Here is an 18,921-nt window from a genome sequence, read left to right on the forward strand (position 1 = left end):
ATTTGAAATGTGACTTTGTATTAAAATTTAAACTAAAACGACTATTTGCGTTATAAAACATCTGATGATCAAGATACACGGCTGATCAGTTTTAAGGCTGAAATATAATTTCACGTAGTTTAAAATCCATACTTTGCTCAGACAAGAGCGCTTGCCACTGAAGGGTTGTTGTTTAGGACTGACCTCGATCGCGAGGAGGTATCGCTCGTCCTGGATCAGCTGATCGCGCAGTCTCGTGACGGCGCTGGGACGCAAGATGTCGTACAGGGACGGGATGAGCCGGTAGCTTGCCGACACCAGGATCTTCAGCACGTCAACGCGGCTTATGTAGCTGCGAAAACAGCGCGCGAGACGGCACGTACACATCCACAAGTCACCACCAAGGCCTCCGCTATAACCCCTTGACATCAATTTCATGCACATGACCAAATTTCCCCAAATGCACCTAACATCATCAGATCTTGGAAGCTAAGCAGGTTTAAGTCTGTTTGGTGCTTGACTAGCAAATCATCAGGTGCATCCATTGCTGTACCGCATGTCTTTATACTACCCGCATTCACCAAACCGCACTAACCAGCATGGAGAAGTATAGTATGGTCAACCTGCTGACACGTTATAAGGAGTCTTCATGCAGCAGTGGATTGATAAACAGGCTATACATGTAAATCGATTCCATATTCATACATCGTGCCTTCATTAAGTATGTACACTATGGGCAATTGCTATATGGAAGCACCATTGCTTAATGGAAAAACTAAAACTAATCTTGCTGTTGTGGAGCAAATTGTGTTATAATTTAAATAAACATGCTTCTGCTCCAAAGGCAGGTTCCTTCCAACGTTCATCCGAGTGCACTGCAATCATGTAAACGAGACGGCACGTTAAACCACGGACCTGTCACAGACGCCGAGGTCCTGGCTGTGGCCAGCGGAGGAGAACATCATCTTGGCGTTGAAGAGCAGGTTGCGCATGATGCCGATGACAAGGATGCTGTCCACCTCGGGCTCGTTGAGTGTGAGCGACAGCTCGCGGCAGTGTTCGATCAGCTGGTGGCTGCACTGCACCACGTTGCTGTGCAGCTTCAGCAGGGCCACACACAGCGACGCGCTGGGCGCCTGAGCCACGGGCACAACGTTACCGTCCCATTAACAAGACGAGCAAGGCAATAATTATCCTTTACACTATAATATAGCTGTGGGCAAGAGTCGATCAATGGTGGAGTGGGAAGTCGGCAAGCAAAGGACCCCCCCCCACCCCGATGTGTTTTCGGGTTGCACCGCGTGTTGTTCGGCACTATGTCTGATGTTTAGCTCCACCTGCTGGAAGCTTCTTCTGGAACTAAATTCAAAGAAGCTCTCAGCCCGTGGAGGAAAACATTGGACATCAAGCAGAAAAAATAGGCAGTACAACCTAAAAACACAGAAGAATGATTTTCAGCACACAAACACCTACACCGTTACGCCTAGTGGATTGGATAATTGTATTTATACCACGACAAAACTGCCTCTTTTCCTTATTAAGAAGTAAACTTATTTGTCAGAAAGCTTGAAAGAAACACAATGTGAATCAAGAGCTAAAAACAGTGGCAGGGGTACCTGATCGTAGTAGAATTCCTCACGAATGCGCTGACTGGTTGAGGTATTCAAGGACATAGACCACACATTGTCCTCTCCCGCTTGCAGAACAATCTGGAGTGGCGAGTCGGCCACCTCCTCCTGCCCCGGTTCACCTGCAGACAACAATCGTGGTGCACTTTCATAACAATAATGACCTTTATTTATATGACAAAGCCCCAATGGGTGCCTTTAGGCTTTATTTCAGAATGACCATATGGTGAAGTTTAATCATATAGTTTTTTTTTACATTTGATTTCAATGTTGGAGGAAATCGGAATACCTGGAGAAAATTCTCAACACATGAGTGAATAACTTTGGGTAATGACCAAAAGGATGAGATCGCGGGAACAAGGGGCCAAAATGAAGTTTCTCCGCAGGGTTGCCAGGCTCACTCTCCGTGATCGAGTGAGAAGCTCGGTAATGCGGGAGAGAGCTTCAGAGTCGAGCCGCTGCTCCTCCGAATCGAGAGGAGCCAGTTGAGGTGGTTCGGGCATCTGGTAAGGATGTCCCCTGGTAGATTCCCCCTGGAACTCTACTGGGCATGTCTCACTGGGCGAAGACCCCGGGGTCGGCCTAGGACACACGCTTGTGGGACTGTCGCTCAGCTAACCTGGGAACGCCTGGGAATTCCCAAGGAAAAGCTCGATTCTGTCTCCAGGGAAAGGGAGGTCTGGACTTCTCTACTCAACATGCTGCCGCTGCGACTCTCACTAAGACAAGCGAACCGAGTAACGAACGAGTGAGTGAATAACACTCACACTCATTGTCACCTCCTGCCATCTCCTGGCCACTTTACAACCTTGCAGGCGAGTGTGTTCGATCCCCCAATGCTTGCCCACAAAACGCTGCTTTAAAAGCATGTATGAAAGGCTTCTGATCCAGAACCGAGCCAAGTAAAGGGTAACATTGCATCTTGCTCACAATACGCTCTTTTCACTGAAATTTTTTAGTGTTTTGTGATTGATGACCTGTTGATTACCACTATATGGAGCAAGTCACGCAAATATTTATGTTTGAAATTAACTTGATTACGAGTGAATCACTGAGCAGGGAGATACTATGCAGTAAAATCAACACTTTTTTAGTGACTGCTTTACGTGTTATCAATATATTTTACTTAACTATTAACATATTTACTCTTTGGTTCTGTCGGTAAAGTCATGTACCGAAAGAACCAAAGAGTATGGATTCCTGTAGTCACGAAAGCTTAAAATAAAGATTATTTACATATTTATTTATTGAACATTAAGATACCTTCTATTGGAGATTCACCTTCAGTAGGCCTGTAAAACATCAAACACACAAGACAAAAGATGCTTGTTAAATATAAAAGTACCAAACAGCTCTCTATAAATCCAAAAACAAAGGCAGAGTGAAAATTTATCCCATACAGACAAAACAAGTGCAGTGCGAATTTTAGCTGTACTGCCTTCTCCTGGCAAGCCAGGGTATGAAACCCTGACGTCCACGGGAAGGGAATTTTTAAACATTTGTGCGATCCGCCAACCCTCACCCTCCAGTGCTGGATTTCCAAGAAAATGCCGCTACCACCGCCCGGCTAAAATGTACAAGTTATGATAATTGGTTTTTAACCCTTCTATTTGGCAACAAAACGGACACCTTTTTTACAAGGAGTCATGTTTGCATAGACCACCACAATACCTGCAGTCATAATGCAAACAAAAAACATAACTCTGATAATGTGCACTGTCCTTGAAGTTGATTGGTCCACACCCGAGACAGCTTTCCTTAAAGCCTAGTCTCACATGGGTTGGGCCAGATGACGCCAAAAGGCGCACAACTCAAAGACAATGCACCATCAGAGTATGAGAGCTCGGGGGAAGCATTTACACAAGTTAATCGACCCGACCGCAAAATGTTGCTTTGCAAAGTGTTGTAATGCGATATACACGTTCAAGTAAAGGGCCTGCGAGAGAGTGGGAGGCCGTACCCATCACTTTGGAAGTAGTCGTAGCACTGTGAGCAGACACGCACAGGCCCCGAGTTGTAGGTGTCCACCACCATGGTCCTGCTGGAACAGCTGGTGCACACCACACGGCCACAGCGGCGGCAGTGGTGCCGCCTGTTGAACTGCAAAGAGACAGAATCGAACCAGTGCTTTGAGGCCATAATAACAATTACATATATATATGTCTTTACAGGCCTTGGTCAATCCACTGCTTAACGACAGCTTCTCCATGCCAGTCATGGAGACCTGATGGGCCAAACTTCACCACATTGGCTAGTGTGGGTTGGTGAAGGCGCTGGGGGCCAAGACTAGTCCAAATATAACTTGCCACTGATGTTAGCCAAAACCAAGAACCAAAGTTAGGTTGCCAGTTCACAGGCCATGTTATCTTTGAGGTTGTGCAAAGTGGTGAAGACTTGCTGAAAGGTCAGAGATCAAACTCAAATGCTACAAGTTTGCATTGAACAAGAGAAGCCCTCAAAACCAAATGGGCACGCCAAACCAAAACCACGACTAAACTACAAAACATAATTATTGAATCACATCTACTGAATATCTCAGTTACGTTTATTCCTCACTTCTTGATTACCAAAACCCATAGCCAATGTCGACAACGATAAGCACCAGTAATCCGCCCCGTACCATGCTGAAGGTCTCTTGCTGGCAAGCCATGCACACGCGAGCCTTCTCGTCCAGCACCCAATCGTTCTTGGTAGGGACGGTGGCCGGTGGAGACCAACTGTTAGTCCGTACTGCACGGCTGGCTCTCCTCTCCACAGGCGTGGAAGTCCGTGGGCCAGGTATGGAACCCACAGAGCCATCTGGACTCGACCCGTCTTTATCTGTGGTGAAAGAGCAGACGACAAAATCAAATTGGGCATGTTCGTAATGACAAACAAAATATACTTGGTCGCGTATTTCGTCATTTAACGCGCTTTCCTTTTTATGCCTTTGACGTGAAAAATAACAAGGAAATCGCACAATAATCAAGTGATGAAATGACAAGATTGGTGATATGAAAAATGGTTTGTACACGTATATTTACAACCCATTTTTCAATTTAGCATGACGAGGACCTCGCTATGCAGGTTGTGGGGGTTGTTTAACATTATTTCACCATGCTTGTCAGGACTGATTTGTGAAGGTAGGGAGTATAGATGTATAGTACAACAATTTATTTTTGCAACACTGCCATTGTCTGCCCACCATGTTGAAAATGCCATGACAAAAACTAAATGCAATAAGGTACCATATTACCTGAGGCTTGGGAACCAGACTTGGTGGCCTCAGGGGAGCTTCCAAATTTGGACATTCCAGAGTCAGGTGTGCTGCCATTTGAGTCTAAAGACAGGAAGACATTTACAAGGGCTTGTGAGATGGCAGCATGGGCGAGTATCCGTGGTGTGCTGGCATCATGACACAAAGGTAAGTGCATTCATTTTATCACTATGTTAGGAATATTCTATGGCAACGGAATTCATCTTGTTTCCAACATTGTCAATTTTCACACGTCTCTACAATAAAAAAGAGAAAAAACAATACGCTTTTTTATCCCCATCGAAATTGTTTGCATGTCAAAGTGATCTTATCTTAGATGCGTTTATAAAGCACCTTATTCCAAGGCGCTTTACAACAATTATAAAATTGTATATAAGATAATAGTGGTTGAAATAAAGTGTGGGGTTACTAAAAGAGGTGATGTAGTAACGGTGACAGGAGAACATGTGGGAGTGATAAAAGGAGGGGTTAAGGTTGGCCTGGTCGTAGCTGGGGAGTGGAGACAGGGAGTAGCAGTAGGATGGACAAGGGAGAAGAGATGGGGTTGTTTCAAGGGCGGAATGTTAGCAGGTCAGTGAAGATGTTTGTTTTATGTGGAATGGGAGTTTGTTTCAGTGAAGGGGAGCAAGAAGGGAAAAGGAACGAAAGCGTGACTGGGCGCATGGTGAGGGAGGCACAGAGAGGGATAGTCTTGATTGGGAGCATCCTTGCTCTGCACGACAGCACTTGCCTTGTCGACTGCGGGATCGTTGGGACACGTAAGGGAACTCCAACGCCTTGCTCGCGTACGTTGAGAGCAGCACGTCCACATCCTCGCTCGTGATGTCCACGAACCTCCCCCCTATGAGCAGCGTGCGCAGGGTTCGCACGGCGCCCTCTGCCCAGTTAACGCGCATGTTCATCAGCAGCTGCTCCAGCAGCAGCATAGGCGCACTTACCAGCTCCTGGTAGTGCACGTGCACCGACTGAGGCAGGTCCAGCAACAGCTGCACAAAGAGCCAACAGACGGAGCGCAAGATACACGCGTGCACACAATAGTATACGCGCACACTCGTGTGAACGTTCGTTTAATTGAGCGACGTTCACAAACAATGTTTTCTGGATTCAAGACATGATCTATTATTTACGAGCTCTGAACTAGCTTGTTTTTTCTTCACCACATTATTATCCAAGGCAATCGAGTCACAAGTCAATGAGGTAAAGCCACCAAAATTGTACATATACAGACTTTTTATCAATCCACTGCTGGATGAGGCCTCTCCTACACCATGTGGGTCATGGGGGTTGTTTGACAACACCTCAATATTCTGGTCAGTGTTGGTTGAAGGCAGGGATCACAAAGGTTGGAGCATTTTAGAATACATCAATGGATTCCGCTGCACTGCCCTCTGCTGGCAATGTAGCCCTGCGGCAGGCTCAAGCCCGCTTAGGTTCCGTGATCTGATGAAATCGTTGGGCGCATTCCGGGTGATATGTCATATGACAAAGTCATTAATTAATTATTCGAATCAAAATATATTCGTCATGATCAGTCCATTTTCAGGTTGACAAAAGCCTCTAATATGAATTCTACACGAATGAACTACCGTATGAAGCCCTCACCTGTGTCCCAATCCAGATGGTTTGAGTAAGCTTCCTCTGCTCGGGAGACATTGAAGGCAGGAAGTGTGTGCTCAGGTAGTCGGACAGGAAGTGACTGGCCGTCACGCTGCGGAACTGCTCCAGCAGCCGCTCGCACACGCTCTGGCACGTTTGCACCTCTCCTAGAGACTCCAGAAGCTGTGAACCACACCTTACATCAGTTCAATACACAAAGACACAAATCTCCTGTTTAGCCTTAAACTGTTAGGGCAAGTGCTGTTAGCGAGCCCCTATGAAGGCCGGCACGTCACACGAGGAGGTGGGTGGCCAGCACCACGTCTGGCCGCCTTTGTCTCCCCAGTGCCGTCATTTCCACATCGCACCAGGTACTCATTTGAGGCTGAGTCGACCCAGGGGAGGCCCAGGACCGCTTCAGATATTCGTCAATGGTGTTGGCCGTGAGCAGGAATCTAACTCTGGCCGTGAGGTTCGTTGCGCAGCGTGCTAACTGCTACACCACCGCTCCCCCTTCAATACACACCACACACAAGTGCACAGGCATTGCCTGCATGTATTTTTCCGTGCAGGCGTGCTGCTTGTGTATGATTAGAGTGAGGGCTCACGTGCTGTGCACGCTCCGTGTCGCCCTTCTCCAGTAAGTGGGCCACCTCCTCCTCCACGATTTTGAGCAGACAGTCCGCTCCCACAGTGTAGAGCTGGGCCCACTCTCTGCACACTGCAAACTTCTGCAGAACCAATACACATCCATGCTGGCTGTAATATGTGCGCAATCGAGATCTGCTTGCAATTAGACGTGATATAAATCCTAATATTAAATTGCTAATTTACTAGAATGTATGTACAATAAAACCCGGCTAGCCGTATTTTGCACTCAACATCTTCAAGGATAACAACAACGGCAATGAGCACCGTAATGCAGAGAAAAGCAGGATATTATGTGATGAAGTGGATATACCTTAAAATCATGCAAAAGATAAACGTATGCTCTTTGGTTCTTTCGGTAAAGTCACGTAGATAGAAAAAAAAAAAAATATATCACGACGTTTCGATCGCAACACAAGCAAGCGGTCGTCCTCAGACGGAAAAAAAAATTAGATAAATGTAAAGAGTGTGTTACCTTCACTTTCAGCAGACCCTCCAGAACGCGTGCAGGATCTTGAATCGATTCCTTCACCACATCGGTCCAGCTTGTGCAATTCTCAAGAATGGAGAAGTTTTGTATCTGAACAATGATAGACAAAGCACATCACGATCAGGTTTTAGACAAGGCCATAATAATGCACTCAAGCTCCCAAGCAAGAGAATACAGTGACTGGTGAAGCCAGTGCAGTAACACAAACCGACATTTTCTGTAATTTACTGAATGGCAGTTCCACAATTCTGGATGTACATTTTAGATGGGTCATCATTTAAAAATTGTGGGTAATCAATAAGTGGCTGGTCTTTTTCCCTGATAGGCTCACAAATGACAACATTACATTTAAGACCAAAACAGGCTTATTCCAAAGAACACAGGATGAGATGTTATTATCCTTTGTGCAAGCACTTCCAAGAGTTCATGAACAGTGAGCCTGGTGAAATTTGGGGAGCGCATCGTCAGTAGTGAACCTTTGGGTCCTAGGGTGTTTCGGCCTTTCATACTATACACCCTCCCCAAAGGCGGCCAGCGACAGGGTGATCAATCCTACGCTTGCGTCCCATTCCCAATTAGTCATAGGAGTTGCCTTGTTGTTGATAGCCAACATCCCATGGGACTATGCATGGCAGGGGCGTCCTCATCCCTGAGTCAAGCATTGTTGACTGCATACCTCCTGGCCCTCTCACTTTGGGGCCCAGCTGGGGTCTTTCCTCTTCATCCAGAGCCACTGACTGCTGCCTTCTGCCGCCTCCGATACAGCTCTGATTGCCGAACGCTGGCTCTGGCCCTTAATTCCCAGGTCTCTAAGCAGTCTGGTTGTAGATGTTGCCACAAAACCTCTGCAGCCCACCTCCACTGGTCGGACTTCTGTGTTCCAGCCATGATGCCGTGCTTCAGCAGCTAGATCGGCATAGCGCAGATGTTTTCGCTCATAAGCCTCATCTACTGAGTCCTCCCAGGGTACTGTGAGCTCAATGATGAAGACCTTCTTGAGCGAACGGGACCAGAGCACCATGTCAGGTCTTAGGGTGGTGGTTGCGATCTCCGGAGGAAACACAAGTTGCCGGCCAATGTCAGCTAGCATTTTCCAGTCGCGGGCCAAGCGCAGCTGGTCTCGCTCTATTGGTGTAGAGCCGCTCTTTGGTGGTTTAGCCCCTTCGCGGACAAAGGTCGTCCGTAAGGGGTGTGATGCTGCTGGGGGTGGTAGGGAGTTGGTGGCAGTTCGCTTGTCCTCCAGGGCGGATGCAAGGTTTTTAAGGACTTGGTTGTGACGCCAAGTGTAGCGTCCTTGGGTGAGGCTTGTTTTACACCCTGTGAGAATGTGCCTGAGGTTGGCTGGCATGGAACAGAGGGCACAGTCCGGATCTTCACCATACCATTGGTGAAGATTAACTGGTGTTGGAAGGACGTCATATGTTGCTCTGATGGAAAAGCTCAACCGCCTCGCTTCCATGGCCCACAGATCCTTCCAGCTGATCTTCCTCTTCCCCACACTGTCCCATCGAGTCCACTGTCCCTGTTTGGCAAGAGAGACTGCCTTGGCCCACCTTGCAGCCTCCTCCTGATGGCGTACTTCCTGCACTACCATCTTCCGCCGCTCTGGTGCAGTGGCCTTACTCCAAGCAGCACGGCTAGTTAGTCCAAAGCCTCCTCTCCCTTGCTGAACATGACCCACAATGTCAGCATGTCTGAGGGCTGCTGTTGCCTCCTGGACTGCTTTTCCTGGCCTCCATTTGCGCCCAGTTGCCAAGGTCGGCGCGTTGTTGCTCACCACTAGGGTCTCGAGATTCATTCAGTGTCATCTGGAGCCTGGTTTTTGCACACTTGAATTCCTCGGTTAGACTGGTGAGGGGCAGCTTGAGGACACCATCTCCATAGAGGCCTATGGTGGTAAGGCATCGTGGAACTCCGAGCCACTTCTTTAAGTAGCCTGTGACTCCTCTTTCCATCTTCTCCACTGTTGAGATTGGAACCTCATACACTGCTAGGGGCCACAACACCCGGGGTAGGAGACCAAACTGCAGACACCAAGCCTTTAACTCTCCAGGTAGCTGGGTGTTGTCGATGGACTGGAGGCTACTACTGATGTCTTTGCGCAGCTGTTGCACCTGGTCTTTGTCCTTCAGGCTTGAATCATACCACCTTCCAAGGCTTTTTACCGGCTGCTCAGACACTGTTGGGATTTGGTCATCTCCGATGAAGAATTTCAGGTCACAGAGTACTCCCTTCACAATCGAGATGCTGCGTGACTTGGATGGTTTAATCTTCATACGGGCCCAGCTGATGTTCTCCTCGAGTTTTCTGAGCAGTCTCCTGGTGCATGGGACAGTGGTGGTCAATGTTGTAATGTCGTCAATGTAGGCTCTGAGTGGAGGGAGGCGACAACCAGAGTCGACTCGCTGTCCACCAGCAACCCATTTTGAGGATCTGATGATAACCTCCATTGCCATTATGAATGCCAATGGAGAAATGGTACATCCCGCCATTATACCTACATTCAGGCATTGCCATGAGGTGGTGAACTCTGAGGTGGTGAAGCAGAACTGCAGATCCTGAAAGTACGACTTCACCAGGGTTGTGATGGTGTCCGGTATGTGGAAAAATCTGAAGGCAGACCACAGGAGTTCATGGGGCACAGAGCCAAATGCATTGGCGAGGTCGAGGAAGACTACATGGAGGTCCCTTTTCTCCACCTTGGCCATTTGGATCTGGTGCCAGATCATGCTGGAATGTTCCAAGCAGCCAGAGAACCCTGATATTCCTGCCTTCTGTACAGATGTATCGACGTACGCATTCCTTTGCAGGTACTCGGCCATCCTCTGGGCAATGACCCTAAAGAAGATTTTACCCTCGACATTCAGTAAGGAGATTGGGCGGAATTGGCTGATGTTCACTGCATCCTTCTCCTTAGGGATCAGGACCCCGCCTGCCCTACGCCACACCTTGGGTATTATCTTTTTTTTCCAAGCTATTCCCATAAGCCTCCAGAGGAACCTCAGGACGTCTGGTGCGTTCTTATACACTTTGTACGGGACTCCATTTGGCCCCGGGGCTGATGCTGTTCTTGCCCTTCGAACTGTGTTTTCCACCTCTTTCCATGTCGGAGGGCTGGTCTCAATATGATGTTCCGGGGGTTCAATGGGTGGGATATCTGATGGGATGGCCAGATGTTCATGTCGCTTTGAGTCAAAGTTTGTTGTTCTCAGGTGCTCTTCTAGGTCTTTCTTTGTTGTTTTTAGAACTCCACTTTTTTCCTTCGTGAAGAGACTTTTAAGGAACTTGAAGGGATCTTTATAGAATCGAGTTCTAGTTTGTTCTTTCTTCCTTCTGCGTTTCCGTAGGTTCTCTGCTCTACGGAGGGATGCCAACCGGGTTTTGATGTCAGCCTGAAGTGCCTCTATGCCCTCCTTTTCCACTTCAGAGGCTTTCTTCCACTGTTTCTTAAGGCGAATGTATCCACAACTCTGGGTGTCACCAGATAATGCTAATCATAATTACCGGAAAAACGTTGTACTCGAATTGTAAATGTTGTGGGTTTACTCTCCAACACACCGGTGTGCTGTACTTGTAACGAATTGGCATGTATTGCTTATGTGACAAACCTTACTAATTGACTGTGTCAGGTGGTGGCGGGTTTAACGACACATTTATATTTACGCGATCTAACCAAAAAAACCTATAATATTGAGAAATAACTTATCGTTTACAGAGAAATGCTCATAAAATACCTGGGTGATGGACGTGCTCAGGCAAATAGACTCTGTGCTAGGATGGAGATGGTGCATCCAGTTTTGTGCGTCAAACCATTTCCTTGTTGCATATACAAGCCACATTTTCCAACACTACAGACGCTTTCAATATCACACTCTGCATGTATCATTAAGATGACTTAAAAAATTTGACCGTGAGGCTGACAAAATTTTCGAACTGCCATAAAAGTTGCTGTACATCGCAACTCTTTCGCACCGCAAGCCACACGAGAGTTGGCAACACTCATCTCGCGGTAGAAACATTTTGGCCGACAGCAATCATGACGATGACTCTCTTGCATCGAGCTGAAGATGCGCGGCGACACACGCTCGGGTACCGTGCTGTAGAGCGTGATCTCGCGGTGCTTGAGCTTGAGCTGCTCTTGGAGGTGGGGGGCGGTGTCACCTTGGGATATGCACAGCTCCAGAAGGTCGAGGCATTGCTCGGCCGGCCAGCGCTCCAGGCCCCACAGGGCCACCCGAGCACGCACCTCAGACCCTCGCATCATCAGCAAGAATCGCCAGCCCTCTTTATCTGGATGGTGGGCATTTTCAACAGTGCGGAGAGAAATAAGGTTAAGTGTGAAACAAATTTCGCAAGGTGCAGTTCCACACTTTGGACGGTCCCACATCAATGTTCATGTGGACAAAAGCAAAGTGAATTCAGAAGTCATCCTACATTGAACAATTGCATCAACAGTTTACCCTGTGCCTTCCACTCTCCCCACTGCGTGAATAAATCGACTTTGTATAGCAGATGTTACGTGGATTGTTACATCACAAGATTTAGATGGTGATGGCTTTGGAAGACCTTTATCAAGCAGTCGACTGACCATAGCTGATGAGGATGCATTTTCCCCATTATTAAACTATTTTAAACTATTGTGTATTTTAGCAGGTAAGGCCCACTGAGCTATAGAGCTATTTTCAGAAACGACCTGGCCACAAATGATAGCCGGATGAAGTGGCTTATCATGTGGAAATTTCTTGCAGCCAAATACTATAAATGCATGTTTCTACATGTGCAGGGAAAAAACGGAGGACCCGGAGAATAATCCACACGACCACAGGGAGAACATACAAACTCCAAATATAGAGGCATCGGGGTCGGAATGCAACCCACGACCTCCTGTATACCAGGCGAGGTAGTTAACACGTCTTGCCACCGTGGTGTGCGCCTACTATTATCAATATTCCCAAGCGGCACCTTGTGCCCTCAAAAGCAAACTCCACTGATAGCTTCATGTACCGTACCTGTTGCAGCAGCACAGCACAGAAGCACGTCTCTCAAGCGGTCCCACTCAGCGTCCTCGCGCCCGAATCTGTTGAGCAGCTTCAACGCGCGAGCCCAGTCTTGGGCTGACATTGCCGCCTCGAACGCTCGTGCAATCACGGCCGCACTCCGCTCATCGTGCAGGCCACACAGCAGCAGGGGACAGCAGTCGCAGCCTGGCCAGCACTCGCAAAGATCCTCGCCCTTCGTCTGTCCCTCTGTCGCCATCTGCTGGCGTCAACCAACAACCGTTTTCAGATATGTTACTCGCTTCATTAAAAGAAAAACATCATCGGTGCATTACAGGATATTATATCGCAAGATCGTGAGAGATGGTGACCTTCATTCAGCAGTGAACTGACCATAGCTGATGATGCTAATGACGATACATTGGGAAGGAATATGGCACATGAAGAATTTAGGGATGAGAATTTGCATTTATAGGGTGTTTAAATGCCTCGGCAACTCAAAGTACCTTACATCACATTTTCTAAACCATTTCATGTGGGCATGAATTGTGGTGCCGCCGAATACCCCTAGGATGGGAGGGTGCCCAAGCAGAGCGGCTGTGCTGCTCAGATATTCATGTAGAACGGGAAAGTCGTTGAGCATCAGGTGCTGGAGCTCCCGGCGCAGTGACGTGATCTCAAGGGGCCGCTCCTTCTTGTTTTTCTTTTCTTTCCGCTTGTCACCTGGCCGCTTGTCCCCGGTCAAGCATGCCACCATTGCAAGCAAGGGGCTCACCTCCTGCCAGTTAAAATGTCACCATGAGCCTCGACACAGCAAAAAGCACATGCTTTGAGGGCGTCTGTACATTTTGGAGTGTTATTCAATTACAGCAATGGTTCCCACAATTTTTCTCTGACCACAGTGCAGAAAAAAATGCAAATAATCTGCGACAGTTCCGTGGACCACTGCAGTAGTGATACAAAGGCCATAGGTTGGTAACCGCTAAAATAGTGAAACCTCAATTTAGATTTCTTTAGGAGAACATAAAAACTGAACTTTAGAGCAGGAAAAAAAGTTGGATCAGGGAACACTATTTCCTACTACAGCAGATATTTATTTCATGCTGTCTTTTTTCTGGCTGTTTCTCTTTCTCTCACTGCTTCTCGGAGGCTGTATATCTCTCGTTTGTTGAACTTCTTTTGCACTGTACATAGCCAACTATGCTGATCTGGATACAAAGTGTGGAGCGAGAGGCAGGTGATATGTGGAGTGACAGGCTGGAACAGGCACACGATGCAGTTGCATGGAGGGATGGTGGTCTTCCCAGCTTTTTGTCAGGGCACAGTGCAAAATGCTTTGAGGGCACCTGCATCATGCTCTTAGACATGTTTAGCACAAAGTCGTCAACAATTCCCATTAAGGTACGAGGCAGTTACATCGCAAAATTGCGAGAGGTAGCAGCTTCATTCAGCAGTGGATTGACCATGCCTGATGATGTCAACAGGAAGTAGTGCAGCAAAATCCATTGATGTGCGTCATCTCTCCATGCTCCAACATCTATGCTCCCCACCTTTACCAAGCCAGTGACGTGCATAGTGCCAGACAGTCACATAACCCCCACAAAAACTGCATGGCATAAAGAGGCCCTCATCTAGCAGCGGGGCTGACAAACGTGCGGTACAGGTGTAATGCGGGCGCGGGCGACCTCCCGGATGTGACGTCACGGAGAGGTGGAGTTAGGTGACGTGGGAGGAAAGGTTAAGGTTCTTAAGGGAGGAGACCGGAAGAGGAAGGCAGAACGAGTGGGACTGGACCAGAGTAAGGCCACGTGGGCAAAGCCAAGGGGTGGCAGCGGCGGCCAGCGGTGGCCAGCTAAGGGAGCAGCCAGCGGAGCTGCGAGAGAAGACAGCGGTGGGGCGGCTGGAGAGAAGGCGGACGAGGAGCTGCGGGGAACACAGCCGGCGAGGCTGTGTGTGAGGGAGAGGCTACGAGAGCGACGAGAGGAGAGAGAGGCTGAGAGAACGACGAGGGGAGAAACTGCAGGAGAGCAGTATCAGTGTCAGTATAGAGTCTTATAGAAGGACAGCCGTGCGGGTTAAGAGAGAAGAACCGAATAAAGGACACCAAGCCAGACATCGTGGTCGAGTCCTTTATTACACATGTACAAACACACAGCATATATTACCTTGAGATAGGCGAGCGTCGCGGCGGTGAGCGAATACTGGCAGACGTTCTGGCTGGATTCACCCGTGTCTTCAACTGTCTGGCCTGAGCTCAAAGGCAGCAGCTCGAGTTGGGCAGGCAGGCAGGACGCCACCGCTCCGCGCAGCATGGCTTCCACCTGGGCAGCCAAGGTGGCATTGGCGGGGCTCGGCGAGGGTCCACCCAGTGGGAGGGGCCTGCAGCAGGAGTCTAAGATGACGCGCCTCAGGTTGAGGGCGAGAGGGGGGCACTCCTCCTTTATGAGCACCTCGAGTCTGACAATTGTACACAGAAAAGATACAGCTTTATCACATACAGGCAGTCAGTAGATGGAAAGATAACAGATGTGTTTTGTATGTACACAGTTTTTTAATAACATATTGGCTTGGGCAGGGCAAGGTCGCTGGAAGGCTGGTGGTCAGGATTAATGGCAAAGTTGCAGCCAAGAGTGGACATCCACACTATGAAGATGAAGCATGAAATCAACCTGTGTGTGGGTGCAAGATGGATTGCTATATCCCAGGACCATGAGAGATGGTAATGGATTGGGAAGGCCTTCATCCTCCAGTGGATTGATAATGGTTGATATTCTTACTTAAATTAGTTAATATGAAGTGACATTTATCAACATCAATGACAGTACAATTCAAGACTTTGTTCTGGTACAGTAAGCATCCAGTGTAACATGTACCTGCTGGGCAGTGTCTGCTCTTCGAACAACAGCTGGGACAGCAGATCCACTGGCCTCTTCTGGAGCAGCACCAGTGTGTTTGTGGGTTTAACATTGGCCGATGAATCTAAGACACACAAAGATCCATGCATTTGTTTTGAAAACAAAGTGACCAGTGGAATGTGGTATGCAGAAGCAGCTTCGCCCGTTTGAGTTTGGGTGCTGATAAAGCTATGCACAGTCCATGAAATGGCTACACACCGTAGGCAGCATTCAGAGCAATGTATTAATTTGCATTAAAACTGCAGTTGAAGTCCATGCGCGTGTTTATTTTGCAATAATGATAATAAAAAATAATAACTCCAGGAAAACCTCGCCGAGTCTCAATAGTTTTTTTCAGGAGTGTCCTACATTGACATGTTTGATAACTTGCACGAATGTGTTTGGCATAAAGTATATTGGAAAAAACCCCAACGTGAGCACGTGATAGACAGACTGTAAGACAGTAGGAAGATTAAAATATTACATGGGTTAGTAAAATAAAACCTGGCAACTTGAAAGAGAAAACACATGAAAACAAGAAGATAACAGTCACAAAGCCATATTTCTCCACCTCGTAGCCCAGTGGCTATAGTTAACAACAATTCTGTGATCCCATACCTCAAATGCATTGGATCACAGGTGTGCACCACTATAAAACATGTACTAGTTTTAGGGCCATCACAACCTTCGCTAATATAATTAAAGGCTACAAAGCTGGCAAAGATCACCGAGACACTAAGCAAAAGCAATGTACGCAAATGAAAAATTTCGTAGCTCTTAGAAAGAAAAAAAAGCACACGATAAGTGTACCAGTCTCCCGGCCTTGGCTTCTGATGATGATCATGGACAAAACGTTGAGGTAGTCGAAGAGCCGATGAAAGTATGCAGGAGCCGGCTCCGTGGGTTGCCCGAGCACCTCCTGCGGGTCCATCACCTTGAGCAGCTGCTTGATGAGATGGCGAACAGACTCGCTGTCTCCCGACGGCGCCTTGGCCCAGTTCTTCAACAGGTGAGCGACCACGTCGCCCTGCACGTCTGACTCGTCACACAACGCACGGCAACGCCAACCCAACACAGCCTGGGTTAATGCCTCAGCAAGAGAGCATTTTGGCGAGCAGCTCATGGAATACGAACATATCTGGTATTCTTGATCAAACGGTAAAAATACATTCAATTTAAAACAGGTTCATGCCAATTTACAGAAAAGCTATTGCGAAGTGCATATTGTCTATACGTGCCACATAAGCTATGGATTGCAAAAATAACAGGAGTTATTCCACTCATGTATTTTTCTAACATTGTCCCAGTGGCTTTGCTTTTTACTGGTAGAGAAACGCTCAAGTACACCAAAACCCCTTCATAGTTTTCTTGAACAATTTTTAGGAGCACACACTTTGAGTGCCGACAGCTTCAAAGATGCGCAGCAACATGCAGTCGGCGCGGGCCCTGTCCACGAGTTGGGTCTCCATGTGCTCGGCGGAGAGGGGCCCGGGGTGAGCCAGCAGCAGCTCAGACACACTCACATTGAAGTGTGAAGAGAGGTCGGCATCATCTGAAGCACAAATGTCACAAATTGAGCCGCTCAACTATTAAATACATACTTATATTACCGGTGAGTGCACAGAGGGTCACGATTACACAAAAGTTTAATGCGGTGTGAAAATAACCAACAAAGGACGCACCGCTGACTCCCGATGGCTGTGTGTGGTTGATTATTTTGCTGACTTGCTTGAGGAAGGTTGGAAATCCCCGAATGGAAGTTCCTGTGCTCGCTTTGTGATCTCCTTTCTTGCCTTCAAACAAAACATGCGTTTCCATATTACCATCAATGTGGCATTGCTCACAAAAGTCGTTTCTGACACCATGCTGCGGACATAACACACAAAGTGCTTGCCACAAATGAACCATAATACCTTGCTCATCATGTCAAGGAGCCTAAACCATCATGCAAACTCTGGTCAGCCTCACAGCGGCTTTTGGATAGCCATCAAACCATGACCGTCACCGCTTCACACACTTTCGGATGCCCTTCTTTGGGCGTCTGGAACGCTCTTCCTTCCAATATTAGGAAGGTATTGGAGCTTATGTAGTCTTAAATCTAGATTAAAAACTAATTTCTTTAGAACTTCAATTGTGTATAGTTTGTTATCCTTCACCCTCACCTCTGATTAACACGGTTGGCTACGTAGGGTGCGAAAGAAATGCAACACATACATCAACATACATTCAGGAGCGGCACCCTAAAGCAGACGACGCACCTCGGCTCTCGCCGACGGTGCCCGCCAGCAGCCTCCTCTCCGCCACCTCGAGGAGCGTGCGACATGTCTTCCAGCTGGTGCTGCGCGTGCACGCCAGGTCGAACGCCACCAGCGCGGGCGGCGGGCACTCGGCGAGGCGCCGTCTGAGCAGCGCCGCGTCCCGGCCAGGGGCCCCGACCCCCGCGTCAGCCGCCTCGGCCAGCGCGGGGGGCAGAGGGAAGTGGTCCGGCACGAGGGTCATCAGCCGCTCGACGGAGCCCACCACGGATGTGGACGCCACGCCTGAGACACGGCCATTCGTTCATGGGAATGGGTACCACTGCCAAGGATGGGGAGGAACCAATGTCTGCACGTATGTATTTAGGTCTATATAAAATCGTGAAAATGAAATGAAACAAATCAAAGAGAATCGCAAGTAAAAAGTCAAAAGATTAGAATAAATGTGTAATGATGGTGGCAGCTTAAGCAAGGCTTCATTCAGCAGCGGACTGACCATGGCCGATTATGACGATGAGTTTAAGCATCGTTGTCGCGTGCCAGGTACATAAGGCTCATGTCTAGTGTAGCTTACTTGTTTATACCAATTGAAGTTCATATCACAAGCCGCAGGAAGATTTCTGAATACCTCGGCAGCACACACTGGGTTAGTGTTAGCTTACCCGCAGCCGCAGCGGTGGCAATGGACTGCAGCACGTCGAGTGGCTCATTGGGGCTGGGGACGCGCCGGGCCGGCAGCGCAGCCTTGGCCTGGACCTCCAGCCGCTGCAGCTCGGCCACGCGTGCCCCGTACTCCTCAGCGAAGCGCAGCTCATCGAGGCTCTGCGCCGAACCGAGTCCAAACATGGCCACCACCTGCGAACCATTTGAAAAGTCTAAAAGTGACTTTCTGTTCCCGTTTACAGCCTTGAGCCAGTGACGAAAAATCCACATACTGACGGCAGGGGCAAGTCTATGCTAAACCCCTATTCACCTCCTAATAACGTTTTATGAAGCCCAGAGAGATAGTGAACTGAGTCAAACCCCAGCCTTTCCCTTCTGATTGAGAGCTGCTTACTTTACCACTGAACCACCAGTGAAGATTGCAATGTAGCAAAAAATACAAATACATTTTATCGTTAAGACTCTGAATTTGGGGTGCAGCGGTGATAGTGGTTTGTGAACTGTAATTTGAACCC

The 18,921-nt window shown here is 48.1% G+C and overlaps 1 protein-coding gene across 1 annotated transcript in view; it reads right to left on the reverse strand.

The window, feature by feature from the left end:
- The window catches only part of ZFYVE26 (zinc finger FYVE-type containing 26), a 40,926-nt gene that overhangs the window by 8,807 nt on the left and 13,198 nt on the right, over positions 1 to 18,921 (reverse strand). The window contains 21 exon segments of the mRNA XM_061559055.1: positions 184 to 331; positions 895 to 1,115; positions 1,596 to 1,729; positions 2,871 to 2,899; positions 3,568 to 3,707; positions 4,228 to 4,427; positions 4,843 to 4,926; positions 5,594 to 5,849; positions 6,466 to 6,642; positions 7,068 to 7,190; positions 7,583 to 7,687; positions 11,691 to 11,887; positions 12,607 to 12,856; positions 13,160 to 13,372; positions 14,760 to 15,051; positions 15,468 to 15,573; positions 16,299 to 16,523; positions 16,882 to 17,040; positions 17,171 to 17,281; positions 17,747 to 18,028; positions 18,406 to 18,598. Coding sequence (XP_061415039.1) covers positions 184 to 331; positions 895 to 1,115; positions 1,596 to 1,729; positions 2,871 to 2,899; positions 3,568 to 3,707; positions 4,228 to 4,427; positions 4,843 to 4,926; positions 5,594 to 5,849; positions 6,466 to 6,642; positions 7,068 to 7,190; positions 7,583 to 7,687; positions 11,691 to 11,887; positions 12,607 to 12,856; positions 13,160 to 13,372; positions 14,760 to 15,051; positions 15,468 to 15,573; positions 16,299 to 16,523; positions 16,882 to 17,040; positions 17,171 to 17,281; positions 17,747 to 18,028; positions 18,406 to 18,598 — 3,645 coding nt within the window.

This window comes from Lethenteron reissneri, chromosome 25 (genome assembly GCF_015708825.2).
Source record: "Lethenteron reissneri isolate LAM-NWPU_2019-01 chromosome 25, ASM1570882v1, whole genome shotgun sequence".
Classification (NCBI taxonomy): Eukaryota; Metazoa; Chordata; class Hyperoartia; order Petromyzontiformes; family Petromyzontidae; genus Lethenteron; species Lethenteron reissneri.